Below are 15,572 nucleotides of genomic sequence, written 5' to 3' on the forward strand. Positions count from 1 at the left end.
AGTGCTGTAAATACGTTCTGCAACACTTAAGGAAGGCCCATTGCAAAGATAAGCAAAAAGGAACAGCACTGAGTTTGAAAATAACAACAACACTGCCCCCTATTGGGGATGTAACCTAACTATCAAAGTAGCCTACTTTGTCAAAGAATCTCACTCAAGGAAGCAGGAACACGATTAGGGGGTTAAGCATCTCTGTTGGTCGGAGCAGTTCTGACCGCATTGTTCATGTCCACAGGGTGTCTGAAGCAGCTGTCCATTCTGAAAGTGGACCAGAACCGCCTGACCCACCTGACCGACTCCATCGGGGAGTGTGAGAACCTGACCGAGCTGATGCTGACTGAGAACCTACTGCAGGTAGACAGCGTCTGGTGTTATGCCATCCTGTCTTCCTCACAATCTCTTCTCTCTGGTTTGACTGGTGAGAGTTTCCCAGAGAGACTCATCATTTTTGTCTTGACAGTTTTGAGGGAAGTCACAGTTCAGACTACAGAGGACATGGATGAACATGGTTTCTGGTGGTCATTGTTTGTTGACTGGTATAGATATTGAGTCTAAATAAACAAAACTGTGTGCTTTCTATAGTTTTGTCCATTTTACACTCTCTGCAGTCCCTCTGCCTTTGTTGTTTTGATTGACCCAGGGGCTGTTTTTTCCTACTTTTTTCCACTGAATGGTTTGAGTCTGTATGACACAGCCTTACTGTTCTCTCCCTGCTTTTCTCCTTTACTGTGTTCCTCTGAAACTCTTTATTTTGCTCTTCACTCTTTCTGATATATTCTACTCATTTCTACCTTCGACACTGTTCTCCCTTGATCCTCTGCTTCCTCTTCCTCTCCCTTTCTTGTAATGTTCCATGTGCTCCTCTCTTCTCCTCTTTATCTTTGTGATCCCCTCCATGTGTTTGTCCCCTCCCCTGTCCCTGCCAGGTTCTGCCTCACTCCGTGGGGAAGCTGAAGAAACTGACTAACCTGAATGTGGACCGGAACCGCCTGACCAGCGTGCCTGAGGAGCTGGGCTGTTGTGCCAGCCTCAACGTGCTCTCACTGCGGGACAATTGCGTGGACAGGCTGCCTGCTGAGCTGGCCAGCGCGACGGAGCTGCACGTGTTGGATGTGGCAGGGAACAGGTAACGTTTTTGCATACACGCACAAACATGTGGAACATACACACTCTCTCTCTCTCTCTCTCTCTCTCTCTCTCTCTCTCTCTCTCTCTCTCTCTCTCTCACACGCACACACACGCACACACGCACATGCACACACACACGGATGCATTCAAGCACAGGTACACACAGATGCACGCTCTCTGAATCTGTTACGCCATTTCTGATCTCTGAATCTGTTACACCATCTTCTGGACACAGAGCCCTCTTTGAATGAATAATACGCATCTTGTCCATTTCGCCTCCACCGCATGCATTTGAAGCATCTCTCTCTCATACACTCTGTACTCAGCTGTAGCACCCATGGACTCTCCCCCACTCTGTCTGTCCTGTCTCGTTATTGGCTCATTCTCCCAACCCCGCCCCCTCCCCAGGCTGCAGAATCTGCCCTTCTCACTGGCCAACCTCAACCTGAAGGCCATGTGGCTGGCGGAGAACCAGTCCCAGCCCATGCTCAAGTTCCAGACGGAGGATGACGAGTGCACGGGGGAGAAGGTGCTGACCTGCTACCTGCTACCCCAGCAGCCCTCCCCCAGCCTCGGTGAGACCTTCTTTCCCTCCTGTACACCTACCCTTAGACACCTGCCAATATTAATATTGTAGACTATGAAAACCAGATCATTCTGCTTCAGAATGTCTATATATGCCCTCATTATTATCAGACACCAACAGGTCTGGTCCCTATCCTAATGTTCATTCAATTAGTTGTTTAATATTACCCACAAGTTGCAAATGTTGGTGTAAATTTTAATGCAAATTTGCAGTCAAAGGTAACAAAAAGATTTAAGTTTACAGGGTATAAAAATTCTGAAATTCAAAGCCATCTGAGCTGCATATTATTAATACCTATTATCTTTAGTCTGTGAGCGGGGCGGTACCTTTTTGGTTTTGGACCGTACTCTGAGTGCTGTTAGGTGGCTTTATGTTCTTGACATGGGCCCTCTCCTTCTCTCCCTAAATATCAGAGAACCTGCTTCAGAATAGCGTAGATGACAGCTGGACCGACAGCAACCTGAACCGTGTCTCCGTCATCCAGTTTCAGGAGGAGACCAAGGCGGAGGAGGAGGAGAAGGAGGTGACTGCTGAGCGCAGGGTGGACGGGTGGGCGGGGCCTCGTGTCATGTGGGTGGTGTGCCATGGCATGTGGGAAAGGAGTGATTGGCCAGAGAGTTGATCCTGAGGGATATTATCCTCCTATGTATTTGGTCATAATGATCCCCATGCTTAACATAATACACTGCATGATGTAACTCTGAAGTGGTCATGGTGTGAAAGTGCATGTGGAGAAGCACCTTTTTAACCATAGAGTTCCATTTGTTTGTACGGTATGTGTCTGCCTTTGACCTCAGTGGTTCTTGTAAATGTGCATGTGAGATCTCAGAGTGCATTTGTGTGTGTGTGTGTTTCAGTGTGTTTTTTATGTTAGATTTGTAAGAGGATGTCATTGTCTTTTATGGTGTCTGTGTATGATTTTTAGGGTCTACAGCGCAGAGCAACCCCACACCCAAGTGAGCTGAAGGTGATGAAGAAAGTGATTGAGGAGAGGAGGAATGAGGCCTACACAGCCAAACCCGATGGAGTGGTGGGGACCCCCGACACAGAGGTACCATACACCACATGGGTTCTGACTCATTGCAAGTGTTGGTGATGCAGGTTTGATAAATCCATGTAAGGAACCTTAAAGACATGTTCAGCTAAAGAGTGTCTCTATAGTATATGTACCTATAGTATTATTGGCATTTAACAGGTGCTCTTATCCAGAGCAACTGAGATAGGTTACATTTTTTAAACATGTAACCCATCTATACAGCTGGATATTTACTGAGGCTATTTTGGGTTAAGTACCCAAGGGTACAAAAGCAGTGCCCTAGCAGGGAATCGAACCGCCAACCACTATGCTACACTGCCACCCCTCTAAACTCTACACACTCAAATATGCTTATTAACAAAATGTATTGGCTTCCCTTGATCTACATTATTAATGCACAGACACCTGCATTCAGTGGTGTTACATTCCGATAACCGTCTTATATGTCCAGGAGAAACGTCTGAGTGGGTTGTCCAATCACAGCCACGACTCCCAGGCTTCCCATAGCACTGCCTCTGCTGGTTCCCAAGAAGAGAGGCGGGATCTGATCACTACAGGGGAGGAGCCAGCTGATGAGGATGCCCAGGAGCAAGAAGAGGAGGAGGTAGATGAGATGGAAGTGGAGTATATTGAGGTGAGTAAAGTATGTGATGCAAAAAGTGGATCCAGAGGGATGAAGTATACCTCTTTTTGCATTGTCTGTCCTCTCTCTAATCCTCTCCCCCGGCTTCTTTCCTTCTCCTTAGCCCACGGTGCACTTTGCTGAGGAGCCGATCATACGTGGCGGAGAAGAGGATGACGAGGATGGCGAGGAGGAAGAGGACGGAGAGCGGAGCGACGAAGAGGATCAACAGAGGCCCGTCTTCCCCATGGAGAAGCAGCGCCTGATCCGCAAGGACACCCCGCACTACAAGAAGCACTTCAAGATCACCAAGCTGCCCAAGCCCGAAGCGGTTGCTGCCCTGCTCCAGGGCTTCACCCCCGACAGTCTCCCCCACCTGCAGCGGCCGGCACATAAAGACGCGGAGGAGGAGGAGGAGGAGGAGGAGGGGGAGGAGGGGGAGGAGGAGGAGAATGGGCAGAGCGTCACCACCCCCCACTACCCTAGTATAGAGGAGCCCAAGATGGGCAACAGCAGGGTGGCAGACAGAGTCAACTCCTGCCTGCAGCCTGTCAAGGTATGGGAGGGTCAGCATGGGTCGTGGGAGGTCACCTGTGGGAGAAAGATCAATGAGAGCAGTCTGCTCTATTCCATGAAAGTCTTCATGCAGAAGGTTCACCTGTTATTTGCAGACAAGTGATGTGAAAGTTGAGTAAAACACTAGGTGGGACCAGTGGTCCCAATTCCCCAAAAGGGGCCGGATCCATGCTGGTTGAACATGGCTGGTGTCATTTCCACATGCATGCAAAATAGCTTTTCAATCACTGGACATACCAGTGAACTCTGTCCATCTTATACCATGACACAGTGCACATGCATACCTAATAATCTTAACTTGCATACATATGTCAATATTGGGATCCAACATCTACCGCCAATGCAAAGTCAGTCCATATGCCTATACACGGAATCTGTGTGGATATGAATCTTTAACTGTACCAGAGTTTTGCAATTTTCTTAGTCAGTATGTACTTTCTTCTACTCACATAGGTGACAGCAGAGACCTTTGCCCTGCTAGGACGTGCACACGTTGAAAATTCCTTTGTCTTCTACCACAATGCTACCCACATTTAGATTGATACACTGCAGTCACTGAATTGAAAGGCATTTATTGTATGTGCAGTAATGCCTTGTTTAGTGTGGGTGATGTTTTTTTGAAGAGTGGGAGCTCTAGTCAAATCAGTGTTGAAAATTATTGCAGTTTTTTACAACATTGCTGTTGGACTGACATAGCACAACACTGACATAGCCCAACACACAACTCTGTCTGTATTCTAAGCCTAAGCAGCTGGTTACTCATGCCAGTATTTTTACTTGTGCGTAGTATTTTTGTTTATTGACAGAGGTGGCTTTACACAAAACGGAACTTACACAAAACAGAAAGAAGCACTGTGCATCTACACGAATATGCCTCCCTCCCATTTAATTAGGTGTAGTTGAAAGACACCTGTCATGCATTCACCACTTTCCACCACACTACTGGTAGCCTGCGTCCTGAAACAGAGGACAGGACCCTCCTTGGTTTACCTAAATAACTTGCACTCAGTCATCAACACTGAGAGGCTGAAGAAGCTGAACTTCATTAAGAATTTATCCCAGCCATCAACACTCAGGCATTTTTCTCTCCAGTTGCATCTGTTTGATTGACATTTAGTATTTAGGATAAAGCTTCTCCTAAATACTAGCACATGTTGTCATGTCTTCATTTCCACAATGAGTACACAGTGGTTACAAACGTAAAGTAGCAGTAGTAACAACCATTCTAGAGAACTAAATGCAGATATATTGTACAATGCATTACAATTACACTACGTTTGAAACAACCTACAGTTTATAAGCAGCAACAACTATGAGCCAAGTTAAAAGTTCTGTTGTACCAAGTATGCTAAAGTTTAAAATAGAAGTCACCACATCCATAGTTTAACACCCCCACAATCCAGGCATAAAGGCATGCACCCACGCTCTGCACAAATGCCTCTTCCTCATAGATCATGGTAAGACGAAATCCAGTTTACAGCATGGTGGGAGTGGGAAGATCGGTAGCAGCAGCGTGACCTCAGGACACTGGGTCTTGCTGTAGATTAGCCCTCATTTGGGTTTTGTTGCCCATGCCCTTTTGGGGATGTTCTGTGCTGCTGTGTAGTGCTGTTGCACCCCTCCCCCAACCCATTCCTCTGGCTCCAGTGTACAGCCTACGCTGTGTCCAGGGTAGTCCCCTCCAGCAGAGAGGGCTGCAAGCCACTGCTCCATCACCTGTTCTTCAATCTGAGTGATCAGCCCCGCATCATATGCGTCTTGAGTGTGTGTGGGGATAGGGAGGGACAGACACCGCAAGTGAACTTTTAGAGCAGACCCGTATCATTAATGGATTATATGATACACTGTCACTCTAGTCTGTTGCTTGGTAGTGTATCCTATCCAACAGAAAGGAAGATAGGTGTTTAAGGATTCTACATGTATAATAAGCTCTGCCCTCCTGAGGCTGAATACTGGGTTCATTTGCAAATCCTTTCTCCCTGGGGAATCCCTCCAACCCGCTTCCTTGAGCACCACTCTGTCAGCCCACTCTTCCAGTTTCCTCACAGTATCATTCACTGTTTCTTTATTGTTTATTCTTTGATTTGATTTGGTTAATTTGTTTCCCCCTTCCTTTCTGCTTTGCACATGTATGTTGGAATCAGACTGGCCCCCAAAAAAGGTTGTGTTCTAATAATCATGGCTTATCTGATTCAAGGTGATTATTAATACAAGAAATGAAAATCCTTTTCATTTGGTTGATTTGTCCTAATTGTACTTCACTAAATTGTTGTTTAAGTATGCTGCAATGCAAGTGTGCCCTGGTTTCCCTGACCTTGCCTATCTTTAGTGTCTTCCTCAAAGAGTCTGAGTGACAGTTGTTTTCTCTAACTGCATAGCATCATGGGTAATTATTTCCAATCACATAGCACATCATGGCATACTGTTCTTCCGCTGGGCCAAAACAGTACAGGCAGTGCAGTAGCCTAGTACTGTAAGACTGAAAATATGGATTATAAAACTTCAGCAGATTGAACATGTCATGACATATCAGTGTGATGTTAGAGCAGGGTTTTAGTACTACAGTTCTGGTAATATACTTCAAAGATATGTGATTAGAGTCAGTGTCCCATTTTTAAGTCAGAGAATATGCTATGTTCAGGCTATTGTCTGCCTGTCACCCTGGACACATATAGCTTGTATGGTACCCATCTGTTTTTATTACCTGAGCCATACAGAATAGGGGATAAAGTCCTATAGCTCACTCAGATCCCATAGCCCACTCAGCTGAACTGTTCATTGTCATACAGTACAGAAGAGGTCCTGGGGAAATGGCCCTTATTTTGACAAGATAGGAGAGATGGCTGGGATTCAGGCAGAGATGGAGCAGGGATCCAGGGCTGCAGCCTACTGGCCTGAGTGCATGGGGACTGATGCCTCTGTGTGTGAGTGTTAGGAGTGAGCTGTGGGCTTTGCATGGGTGCGTCTGGTCTGCATGACACGGGGTGAAGAGGAGGCAGGAGTGAGCAAGCAAGTGTGTGTGTGTGTGCGTGTGTGTGCGTGCGTGTGTGCGTGTCTGTGTGTCTGTGTCTGTGTCTTTGTGTGTCTGTGCGTGCGTGCGTGTCTGTGTGTGCATGTATGTGTGTGTGTGTGTGTGTGTGTGTGTGTGTGTGTGTGTGTGTGCGTGTGTGTGTGTGTGTGCGTGCGTGCGTGCGTGTCTGTGTGTCTGTGTCTGTGTCTGTGTGTGTCTGTGCGTGCGTGCGTGTCTGTGTGTGCATGTATGTGTGTGTGTGTGTCTGTGTCTGTGTGTGTGTGTCAGCATCTGTGTGTGTGTGCGTGTGTGCGTGCATGCGTGCGTGTGTGCAGTGACTACGTGTGTGGCAGAGGTGGAAACAATACTGAGGCTTGACCCGAGAAAGCAGAACCCAAAAGCATCATGTTGTGTGAGAAACATGACCGGGGAAGCTGGAATCACAAGTAAAATACACTATGATTATTGCCTTTTAGCTAGTAATTTCATTTAATTTGTTTCATCAGTTAGGATTCAGTTATTTTAGAAACTAGTATTGAATCAGTCCACAGTCCAGGGATGTGAAATATTATATTTGTCACATCTAAACCCTTAGAAATTTGGGCTTTCCCTTGACTGTAATTTTATATGCCTGCTCTCAACACTTCCTTACACACTATGCAGGGTTGTCTACAGAGTACAATACAGTATCTCCATTGGGGCTATTAGACATTTATTTAGAGAGAAGAAACTTTTTGGCAGGAGTTAAAGTGGCTCACTGTTTTGACTCCTCTTCATACAGTACTTACACTTGCTGTACATCTTTACACGGACTGCCCATTCTGTTCCTTCCACTGGATTGCCTGAATGCCGCGTACATTCCTCTGCTCGACTTGGGTCTTGAGTTTCCATCTCTGCCTTGCCTTCACTGGGAGGCTGGGGGGTGAATGTGTGCACTGTGATCAGTGACAACCACAGGAGAAAGGCAGATAAGCTCTCCGCTAGTTACCAAGCCCACTGTCACATAGGCGGGAGTCCTGACACCTAATATAATCGGACTCATATAATTCTACGGCACCATGTTTCCCTCACAGGTCTGTTCAGTGGACTGATTGCTCTGTGTGGTTGTCATTGAGCATGGCCTGTGTGTGTGTCTGTGTGTGTGAGGTTTTTTGCCAGTATGGGAAGCACAAGTGGGTGTGTGGTTTTGGGTGCGCACATCTGGTTTTATTTTGGCCTCACTAATCCGCATGCTTCTCGCTGGTTCCTGTCCTAACAGGGGGTGTCATTTGATCACGTCAATAATCTGCTGATTGAGCCTGCTCGAATTGAGGAGGAAGAGGTCTGTACCGGCTCTCTTTCCCATTCACTCTCTTTCACTTGTTCACCCACCTGCTCACACAAGAACACAAAAGAAAAAAAAAAAAAAACGACCAACAATAAACCAACTCCACCATTAACCCAAGCCAATCGCCAGAGAACAGCCTATCAGAGCTCACCATCATGAGACAGCCAGACTGGTGCCACCTGCTGGGGAGAGATGCGTTTTTGGTGAATACAGCCACTTAGGTTATCACAGCTGTTTAATTATTGACTGTCACATGCAAACTGTCATTTAAACAATCCCTTAATCCAAAGTTTACACTCTAATAAGGTGTTTACACTAAAGCCTAGACAACTGAGAAGTAGCAGAGTACAACTGGGACAGTCTTCCATGTTGACTTTCCCTTTTGAAGGTTAATCCCCAGTCCCGTTCCTCCCCAGCTGCCAGTTGCTCCCGGCCATGGCTCATCCATCCTCCTTCTTTCTCTCTTTCTCTCCATCCCCCTGCTTTCGATCACGCTGTTACTTGCTGGACTGCTGGTCCCGACCCTGTACAGATCAGGCATGTGCCTGACTGCATGGTATGGGGGGAGAGAACAGAAATTGGCCCAACAGGGACACAAGGTTTCTTTTCCAGGTTAGGCAGGCTCTGCTGCAGGAGAGCTGGAAGGGCACCATGCCCTGGTCAGACCTTCACAGTGACAGATGCCCAGTGCAAAATAAACTGGGGACCATATGGAAGAGAAAAACCACACAATCCCACTGATGGCAGTGGCCGATGTTCATCTGTTGTGTCGCATCAGTTTTGCTCTGGCTAAATGTTGTGTTGGTTATTTGCGGTCTGACTTGGACCAACAGTAGCCTACCCAGCTGCAGATTCTGAGAAGATCCAATAGGTGGTACTATAATTAACCTTATTCACATGGTGGCCATTTTGCTCTTACGTCACGCTCAGGGTGGGAGTGGAGTAACTCTTCAGTCAGCCCCTATGGCAAGGTGGACCAAAAGTTTGATGTGTGTCTGTATCTACCTTTTGAAGAAAGAAAACAAAAATGGCCAGATGGGTCAGCAAAGATCCCTAAAAGAATTCAAAAGAGATACAGTTGCTGGATTTAAAGTTATATCCACTAATGAATGAATGACTTGGTGCACTTAACACTAGTTAGTAAGCTAACTAACGTTAGGGTGACCATACGTCCTCTTTTTCCAGGACATGTCCTCGTTTTGGAACCTAAAACATGCGTCTCTAAAAGAGGACGTGTCCCGGAAAAGGAGGATGTATGGTCACCCTAACTAACGTTAAGTTGCTAGCTAGCAAACGGTACTTAAGATCAGAAGTCAATACCTTGGCTTGTAGTACGAATGTTAAAATTAACTATCTGTTCATAAGAGACATGTAGCTGTATTGGTCTGATAGCTAGCAAAGTGTGTGAAAGCCAAATTAGCTAGCTAGGTAGCTACTTGCACATTCAGCTGAAAAGTACAAATACCATCTTACAAAGACAAATCTAGCTAGCTGGCTAGCTACATTACAAACAGAACAATAAATGTAACTAGCTAGTTACTTGTCTATCACATTCTGCTGACAAATACAAATATCACTTTGCAAACAAACACATTGCTTGCTAGCTACAATAAAAACAACATAGAAATCTAGATAGGTTGCTAGCTAATTTGGCTTTCACACACTTTGCTCAGCTGTCATATTACTAAGAGCTACTTAGCTATCAAACTAATAAAGCCTCATCATGTCTCTTCTGACCAAATAGTAAATAACAACAAAAACAAACAAACAAAAAAAAACATTGATATCAGCATCGGGTATCGGCCCAGAATTTCAAAATCGGTGCATCTCTAGTTCCTTCATCCACGTGACCAATTGCGTGTCTGATCTGTCTTTCTAGTGAAACAAGATTCACAATGAAGAACTAGAACAGGGATATTGATATATACACATTGGGGCTTAAAAATTAAGACACATAAGCCAGTTTCTAGCAGAGGTTTTGACTGCGGGGAAAAATGTTTTGCTTTTTTTTTATTTTTATGAAATGCACCGTTCCCAGAGATCCCTTGCATACACCAAAAAATTACATTCATAGACTTTGTGTATCAGCATCTGAAAAGCCAACAGGAGAAAAAAAAAAACAAAGCCTTGGACTTGAGACCTGAAAATTAGTGCTAGATATCACAACTGACATAGGCATAGCTACTATGCAAACATTATTGGGGAATAAGAGGTGTGATATGTTTCATTGTGACATCTGTAAATTAGCTACCAGCTCATAATTGTGTGAAGCAAAGGGTGCCCTGCTTGCTGCCTGCAACAGCTTTTATTCTGAATTGATTGAAACAGACATGTTTGCTCGCTGCATCTTGTTACTCAATTTTCCATGCAAATGGCACATCTAATCGTCACTTTCGACTACTCCAGTGGCAGAAGAGTTGCTTGATTTCAAGAGATTGACCGCTGTGGTTAGATAAGAGTCTGTTTTAGGATAGCGCCATTTGCAGCACAGACTTGCTGTATATTCACCTTATTTATTTTTGTAATGATGGAGAGAGCCTTTGCATTCCTCAGCATGATATCCCACATTACAATTACCTTATCAATTAGCCAAACGCCAAACAAAAAAAAACAGATGACAAATGGACAAGTGATAAAATGAAAACATAACTGTGATACAATTAAAGGACATTGCATATCGGTATAAATTCCAGATAGACAATTTGCAGTTGTTACATGATATCAAACATTTGCTGCTGTTATTTAGGATCAACAGTAATGATAGTAACAGTAACAAGCAGACTAAGGCTTTTGCTGAGTTTAATATTCATGTTGACCAAGAAGCAAGGATACACCAGGAGATCATTACCACACTCGTGTTAGGGCCCTGAGGCCTGGGCAGTGGGTTTGGAGGAATCTGAAGGAATGTGGACTCTCTGGTTACTCAGTGCCAAGTCAAGGGGGTAAATTCTACTGTGACCCCCTAATAATAGCACGTAGGAGAGTGTGTGCGCGTGTGTGTGTGTGTGCGTGTGTGGGGGAGTGTACCCTGGTGCAAGCTGTCACATCCAGCAGCCTCCACCACCCAAACACTGACAGACGCATGGCCATTCACAAACTATAATGGTGCTTATATCACTGTGGTATGTGTGGCACATCTATATATTTAGGCCAATGAGTGGGCTTTCTGAAGAGTTATGATTTTGTTTTTACCAAGAGAACTGGGTTGTGCCCCATATCGTTTGAAGCTTAAATGTTCCTGTTTACGTATAATGATATGATTTTTAGCCACCATTGTTCAGTACCAAAAATCTTGCTTCAAAGTGAACCCATTACCAACTAGATTTATCAGTTGATGTCCTGAAAATTATTCAGCTAAAATGTAGATGATGATGTAGATGATGATGAGTCCTTATTATTATCTGTCTGGGACCTTTTTATTCATTTTGGCAATTTAGTGAAAGTACTGTCTCACATTTGCATTGCAGTATGAATCATTTAAAGCATTTATACCCCTGACTAAGATACTTTAAGACCATATAGCTCAGTTATCACTGGTAGTTTACAGGTCACACTGTGCACTGTGAATGCTGTTTTTTATGAGTGTTTTTAATCTGTTTGGCTTGTTTGAATTGTTAACTGAATACTAGTCTGAATTTAATGTGTTTTAATTGGTAAACTGCTCTAAATCCTATGTGAAAGAAATGTTTGATGTACATTTATATGTCTAAACAGATACAAGTAAAGAAGTTTATTCAACAGATGTAATTGTTAAATAGTTAATAGTTAATAGTTTCCCCTAAAATAAATTTAGGGCAAATGTGGCAAATGCTTGTAAGGTCAAATTTGTCTGACCCTCAGATAGTTACTAGGAAAAAATACTTCTACTGACATAAATTACATTTGTAATACTAATTTAGTGAATGTTAGCTCAACAGTATTCCAACAATGCATTTCTTTCATTAGGGACCTAAAACAGAAGCATTTGAAATGATGTCATTCAGTTAACAGCTCAGTCAAACCTAACTGAAGTGAAAGACAATGTACAGTGTAGTGTGCCAGGGGAACTGGGATGGGAACCACTGATGTGTTTGCTGGGCTAACAGAGTGGACTGAACTGCAGCAGCTGTGCTGTGTGGAAACAGCTCAAAGGTTGAGGGGTGATTATGTATATACAAGCAGAGATTTGAATTAACACAGCACGGTGTTGTCTGCATTTGATGGATGTAGAGGCAATGATATGCACGTAGTTCTCATGTGGTCCAGTGGTGTACTTGGTACATATGCAGCCTGCAGTGTTACAGTCTGCACTGAACGCAAGTGAGAGTGTGAGTGTCTTCACAGAGCCCAGACATCGTGTTGTCCGGTACTTTATGACGTCACAGCGATCACTCAGTACTGGCTCCCTGACCCAAAACACAGCATTCTTCTCTACCCTCTTGACCCCATTAATTTTCCTCCCTCATTTCTGCTAACTTTCATTTTGCATGGCTTGCCGCGGTAACCGTCACACCTCAGGTCTGACCCACACGGTGGCGTGGTGATTTATTAATTGTTTATTCCTCGTGTCACGATTATCCCCTGATTTTACACTATGATGTGTGTTCCTGCCCCAAAACACCTCTGTGTTTGTACGTTTCTCTCAAGCCAAGTTATTGCAAGGCTGTGCTCATAAACAAGGTGGCTGGCAGACAGTATAGTTTGGGCGAAGTTCAATCCAGTGTCTTACTAGTGTTAGGAATGTAGTAAATTTAAGGGGTGGAGCAGTATTCATACTTGCTGTCTGAACTGTAGTGTAAAGATGTGCTGGGAGATGGGGGAAGAAGCTGGATAAAGTAGTTAAGTGTTTTTTTCTGCCTAATGTCTCCACTTAGCCCTCTTGACACTGTGATTGAAATTAGCACTAAAAACCAGGGGGACTGCATTTGTCTGTGAGCTCCAGACTCCATAAGGTCTCTGCTCCTGAAGCTGCCACTGGGTGTTTCACTCACTCCAGTCAACACTGTACTGCGTAACAACAGCAAATACTGCAAATATCGAAGAAGGAGCTAGGCTTAAGCAGCCACTTGAAGCAGTTCGGTGCTGGCTTTCAGCCCTTTTGCTGGTGAGACGCTGACGTTAGCTGCGGTGCACTGCTGACTTGAGAGTGAGTGATGTGTGGGAGGGCGCCCCCTGGTGGTGCCCCCTCCATGTAAAGGAGTGAGCCACTGCAGCATTTCCGGAGGCGCTAACCCCTCTGCTCTGCTTCCAGCTGACCCTGACCATCCTGCGCCAGACAGGGGGGCTGGGGATCAGCATTGCAGGGGGAAAAGGCTCCACACCCTACAAGGGGGATGATGAGGTAAGGAGGGGGAGGCACAGGGATTCCCTAAGGCGGAACGTGGCGGTGGAAATGCTCAGATGCGTGCACCTCAAAGCCGCTGTTCTCAAACCTACTTGTTCACCCCAGGCACATGCAGGTTATTAGAAAAGTTGATAGGCCACATGATCGCATAGTATTTGCACTGATTTAGAGTTTCAAACCTCCTCATGTGAAAAGAGTTACCCCGTGTACACAGTTGTGCTTTCCAGTCCTGTAATATTCACCAGTGTCTCAATTAGCAAAGGTCACTTTTGTATCATTTTTGTATCTACACAAGGACCTCTTGATTGGGGCTCACGGAGCTCCAGTGATGCCCAGACCACCCTTTGAGAGCTACTGCCCCGGAAAGTCTTCAGCTGTCACACATGCTCACACAGCCTGGGCAGATGATTTGAAATGATTTCTTCCGAAATCGCTGTTGGCACGTACCGGAAATAGAAGCACTGCGCAAATTCTGGTTCTGAGCCTGGCTGATTCGTTCTGTCAGTATGGCTGAATGCCCGGTCTGACCTCTGCGGCTACAGCGTGGTCACTGACTCGAACAGGCGCTCCTCTCTGTCTCCCCCCTCAGGCACTGACAGATATGTTTTTAAAGAAATGTCCCACTGTGTCTCCTGACCTCTGTAGATATACAGGATGTTTTGTCCAACCACATAGAGAAAAGGTTTTCATTAAACACAAAGAATATATGCATCAATGCAGATAGTTCTGTTTCTTTCATTCAAAAATGGCAAAAGGGAATCATTCAAAAAGTTATATGACAATCAGTACAATCCTTCTCAAAAGGGACTGACTGTTCAGATGGATCAGCTTCTATGAATGAATATATAAGTTGAATCTATGAACTTCAGGTCCCCTGGCTCAATACATTTATGCCAGATTTAGAAACGTATTGTCTGTCCTGTGGCCTTTAATTTGCTGTATAATTGTAATGGGCCTTAACAGCTTGTGGGCTTTCTCAACCCTAGAACAGTACTTCCTCAGTGAAAACCAGCTGTGTAATCCTCTGCTTTGCCCCAGTGGCAGGCTTCCCATTACTTGAAGCCTGGTGAAGGTTAGATACACGAAGGGTGTACTATTTTGGGGGCAACGGAGCCACCCACCCTGGCCAGACGTAACGTGGGCCAGAGACACTAATCCAGTCAATATTTGGCATCTGCACTGAAGGGAAAAAAAGCACTGGTCATGCTCTTGTCTCCTTTGGGGTGTCACATTTCGGAGCCACCACAACTGTATGAAGTAATGGGAAACGGAAAGTTCACTGAGGACACCTCACATTTGGTCCCAGCCATTCCCATAAGCAAGGTCTGAATAAGTGAATACTGCCATGGTTGTCCATTTCAAGACACCAGTCCATATTAACCAGTCCGCTGCAGCTATATACTTCATTCAGATGTTATACCCCTAGTCTGTTTGAAGTATTCAATAAGAGAAAGGGAAGAGTACTGTGTATTTAATCATGTATTCAATAATTCACTCTTTTATTTTCACCAATGCCCGTATCCAGTGACATTTCATGCATAAACAGAAGTTCAATTATCATTCTTACAAACTAGGTTCTAAGTAAGGGCTGAAAGAGCAGTACTGTATTATCATTTTAGTCCCAGTGCGTTCCCTCTGATGCTGTAGTGTAATTCAGCTGCAAGATTTTTGTCTACACAGTCTATAGTACAGCAGTTGCACTATGATAGTGCAGTGTCTTGCCGCATCTATGTAATCAGCCCTGAGAATCAGCCCAATTTTATCCAGATGGCATTTCATCTTAGAGCAGGACCTAGCGGCTTCATTGTTAGCTATTCAAAACTGTTTGATGGCAGCTGTTGTTAAGTATTCATTCAGCGATTATTCTCAGTTCAATCGTTCAAATGAAGGGTTAGTGTATTGTGAAATGAATTCTGTATCTTACAATTTGTTTGAATGAGCTCCAGCTTGAGTGTAGCACATTA

The 15,572-nt window shown here is 44.7% G+C and overlaps 1 protein-coding gene across 4 annotated transcripts in view; it reads left to right on the top strand.

Annotated features, from left to right (window-relative positions):
- Nucleotides 1-15,572, top strand: part of LOC118772608 (protein scribble homolog) — a 118,911-nt gene that overhangs the window by 59,060 nt on the left and 44,279 nt on the right. For all 4 annotated transcript variants that reach the window (XM_036521097.1, XM_036521099.1, XM_036521100.1 and 1 more), the window contains exons 9-17: nucleotides 236-354; nucleotides 927-1,126; nucleotides 1,537-1,703; nucleotides 2,128-2,237; nucleotides 2,640-2,765; nucleotides 3,202-3,384; nucleotides 3,497-3,928; nucleotides 8,217-8,279; nucleotides 13,516-13,605. In XM_036521097.1, the coding sequence (XP_036376990.1) occupies nucleotides 236-354; nucleotides 927-1,126; nucleotides 1,537-1,703; nucleotides 2,128-2,237; nucleotides 2,640-2,765; nucleotides 3,202-3,384; nucleotides 3,497-3,928; nucleotides 8,217-8,279; nucleotides 13,516-13,605 (1,490 nt within the window). The remainder of the gene's footprint in view (nucleotides 1-235; nucleotides 355-926; nucleotides 1,127-1,536; nucleotides 1,704-2,127; nucleotides 2,238-2,639; nucleotides 2,766-3,201; nucleotides 3,385-3,496; nucleotides 3,929-8,216; nucleotides 8,280-13,515; nucleotides 13,606-15,572) is intronic.

This window comes from Megalops cyprinoides, chromosome 2 (assembly GCF_013368585.1).
Source record: "Megalops cyprinoides isolate fMegCyp1 chromosome 2, fMegCyp1.pri, whole genome shotgun sequence".
Taxonomy (NCBI): domain Eukaryota; kingdom Metazoa; phylum Chordata; class Actinopteri; order Elopiformes; family Megalopidae; genus Megalops; species Megalops cyprinoides.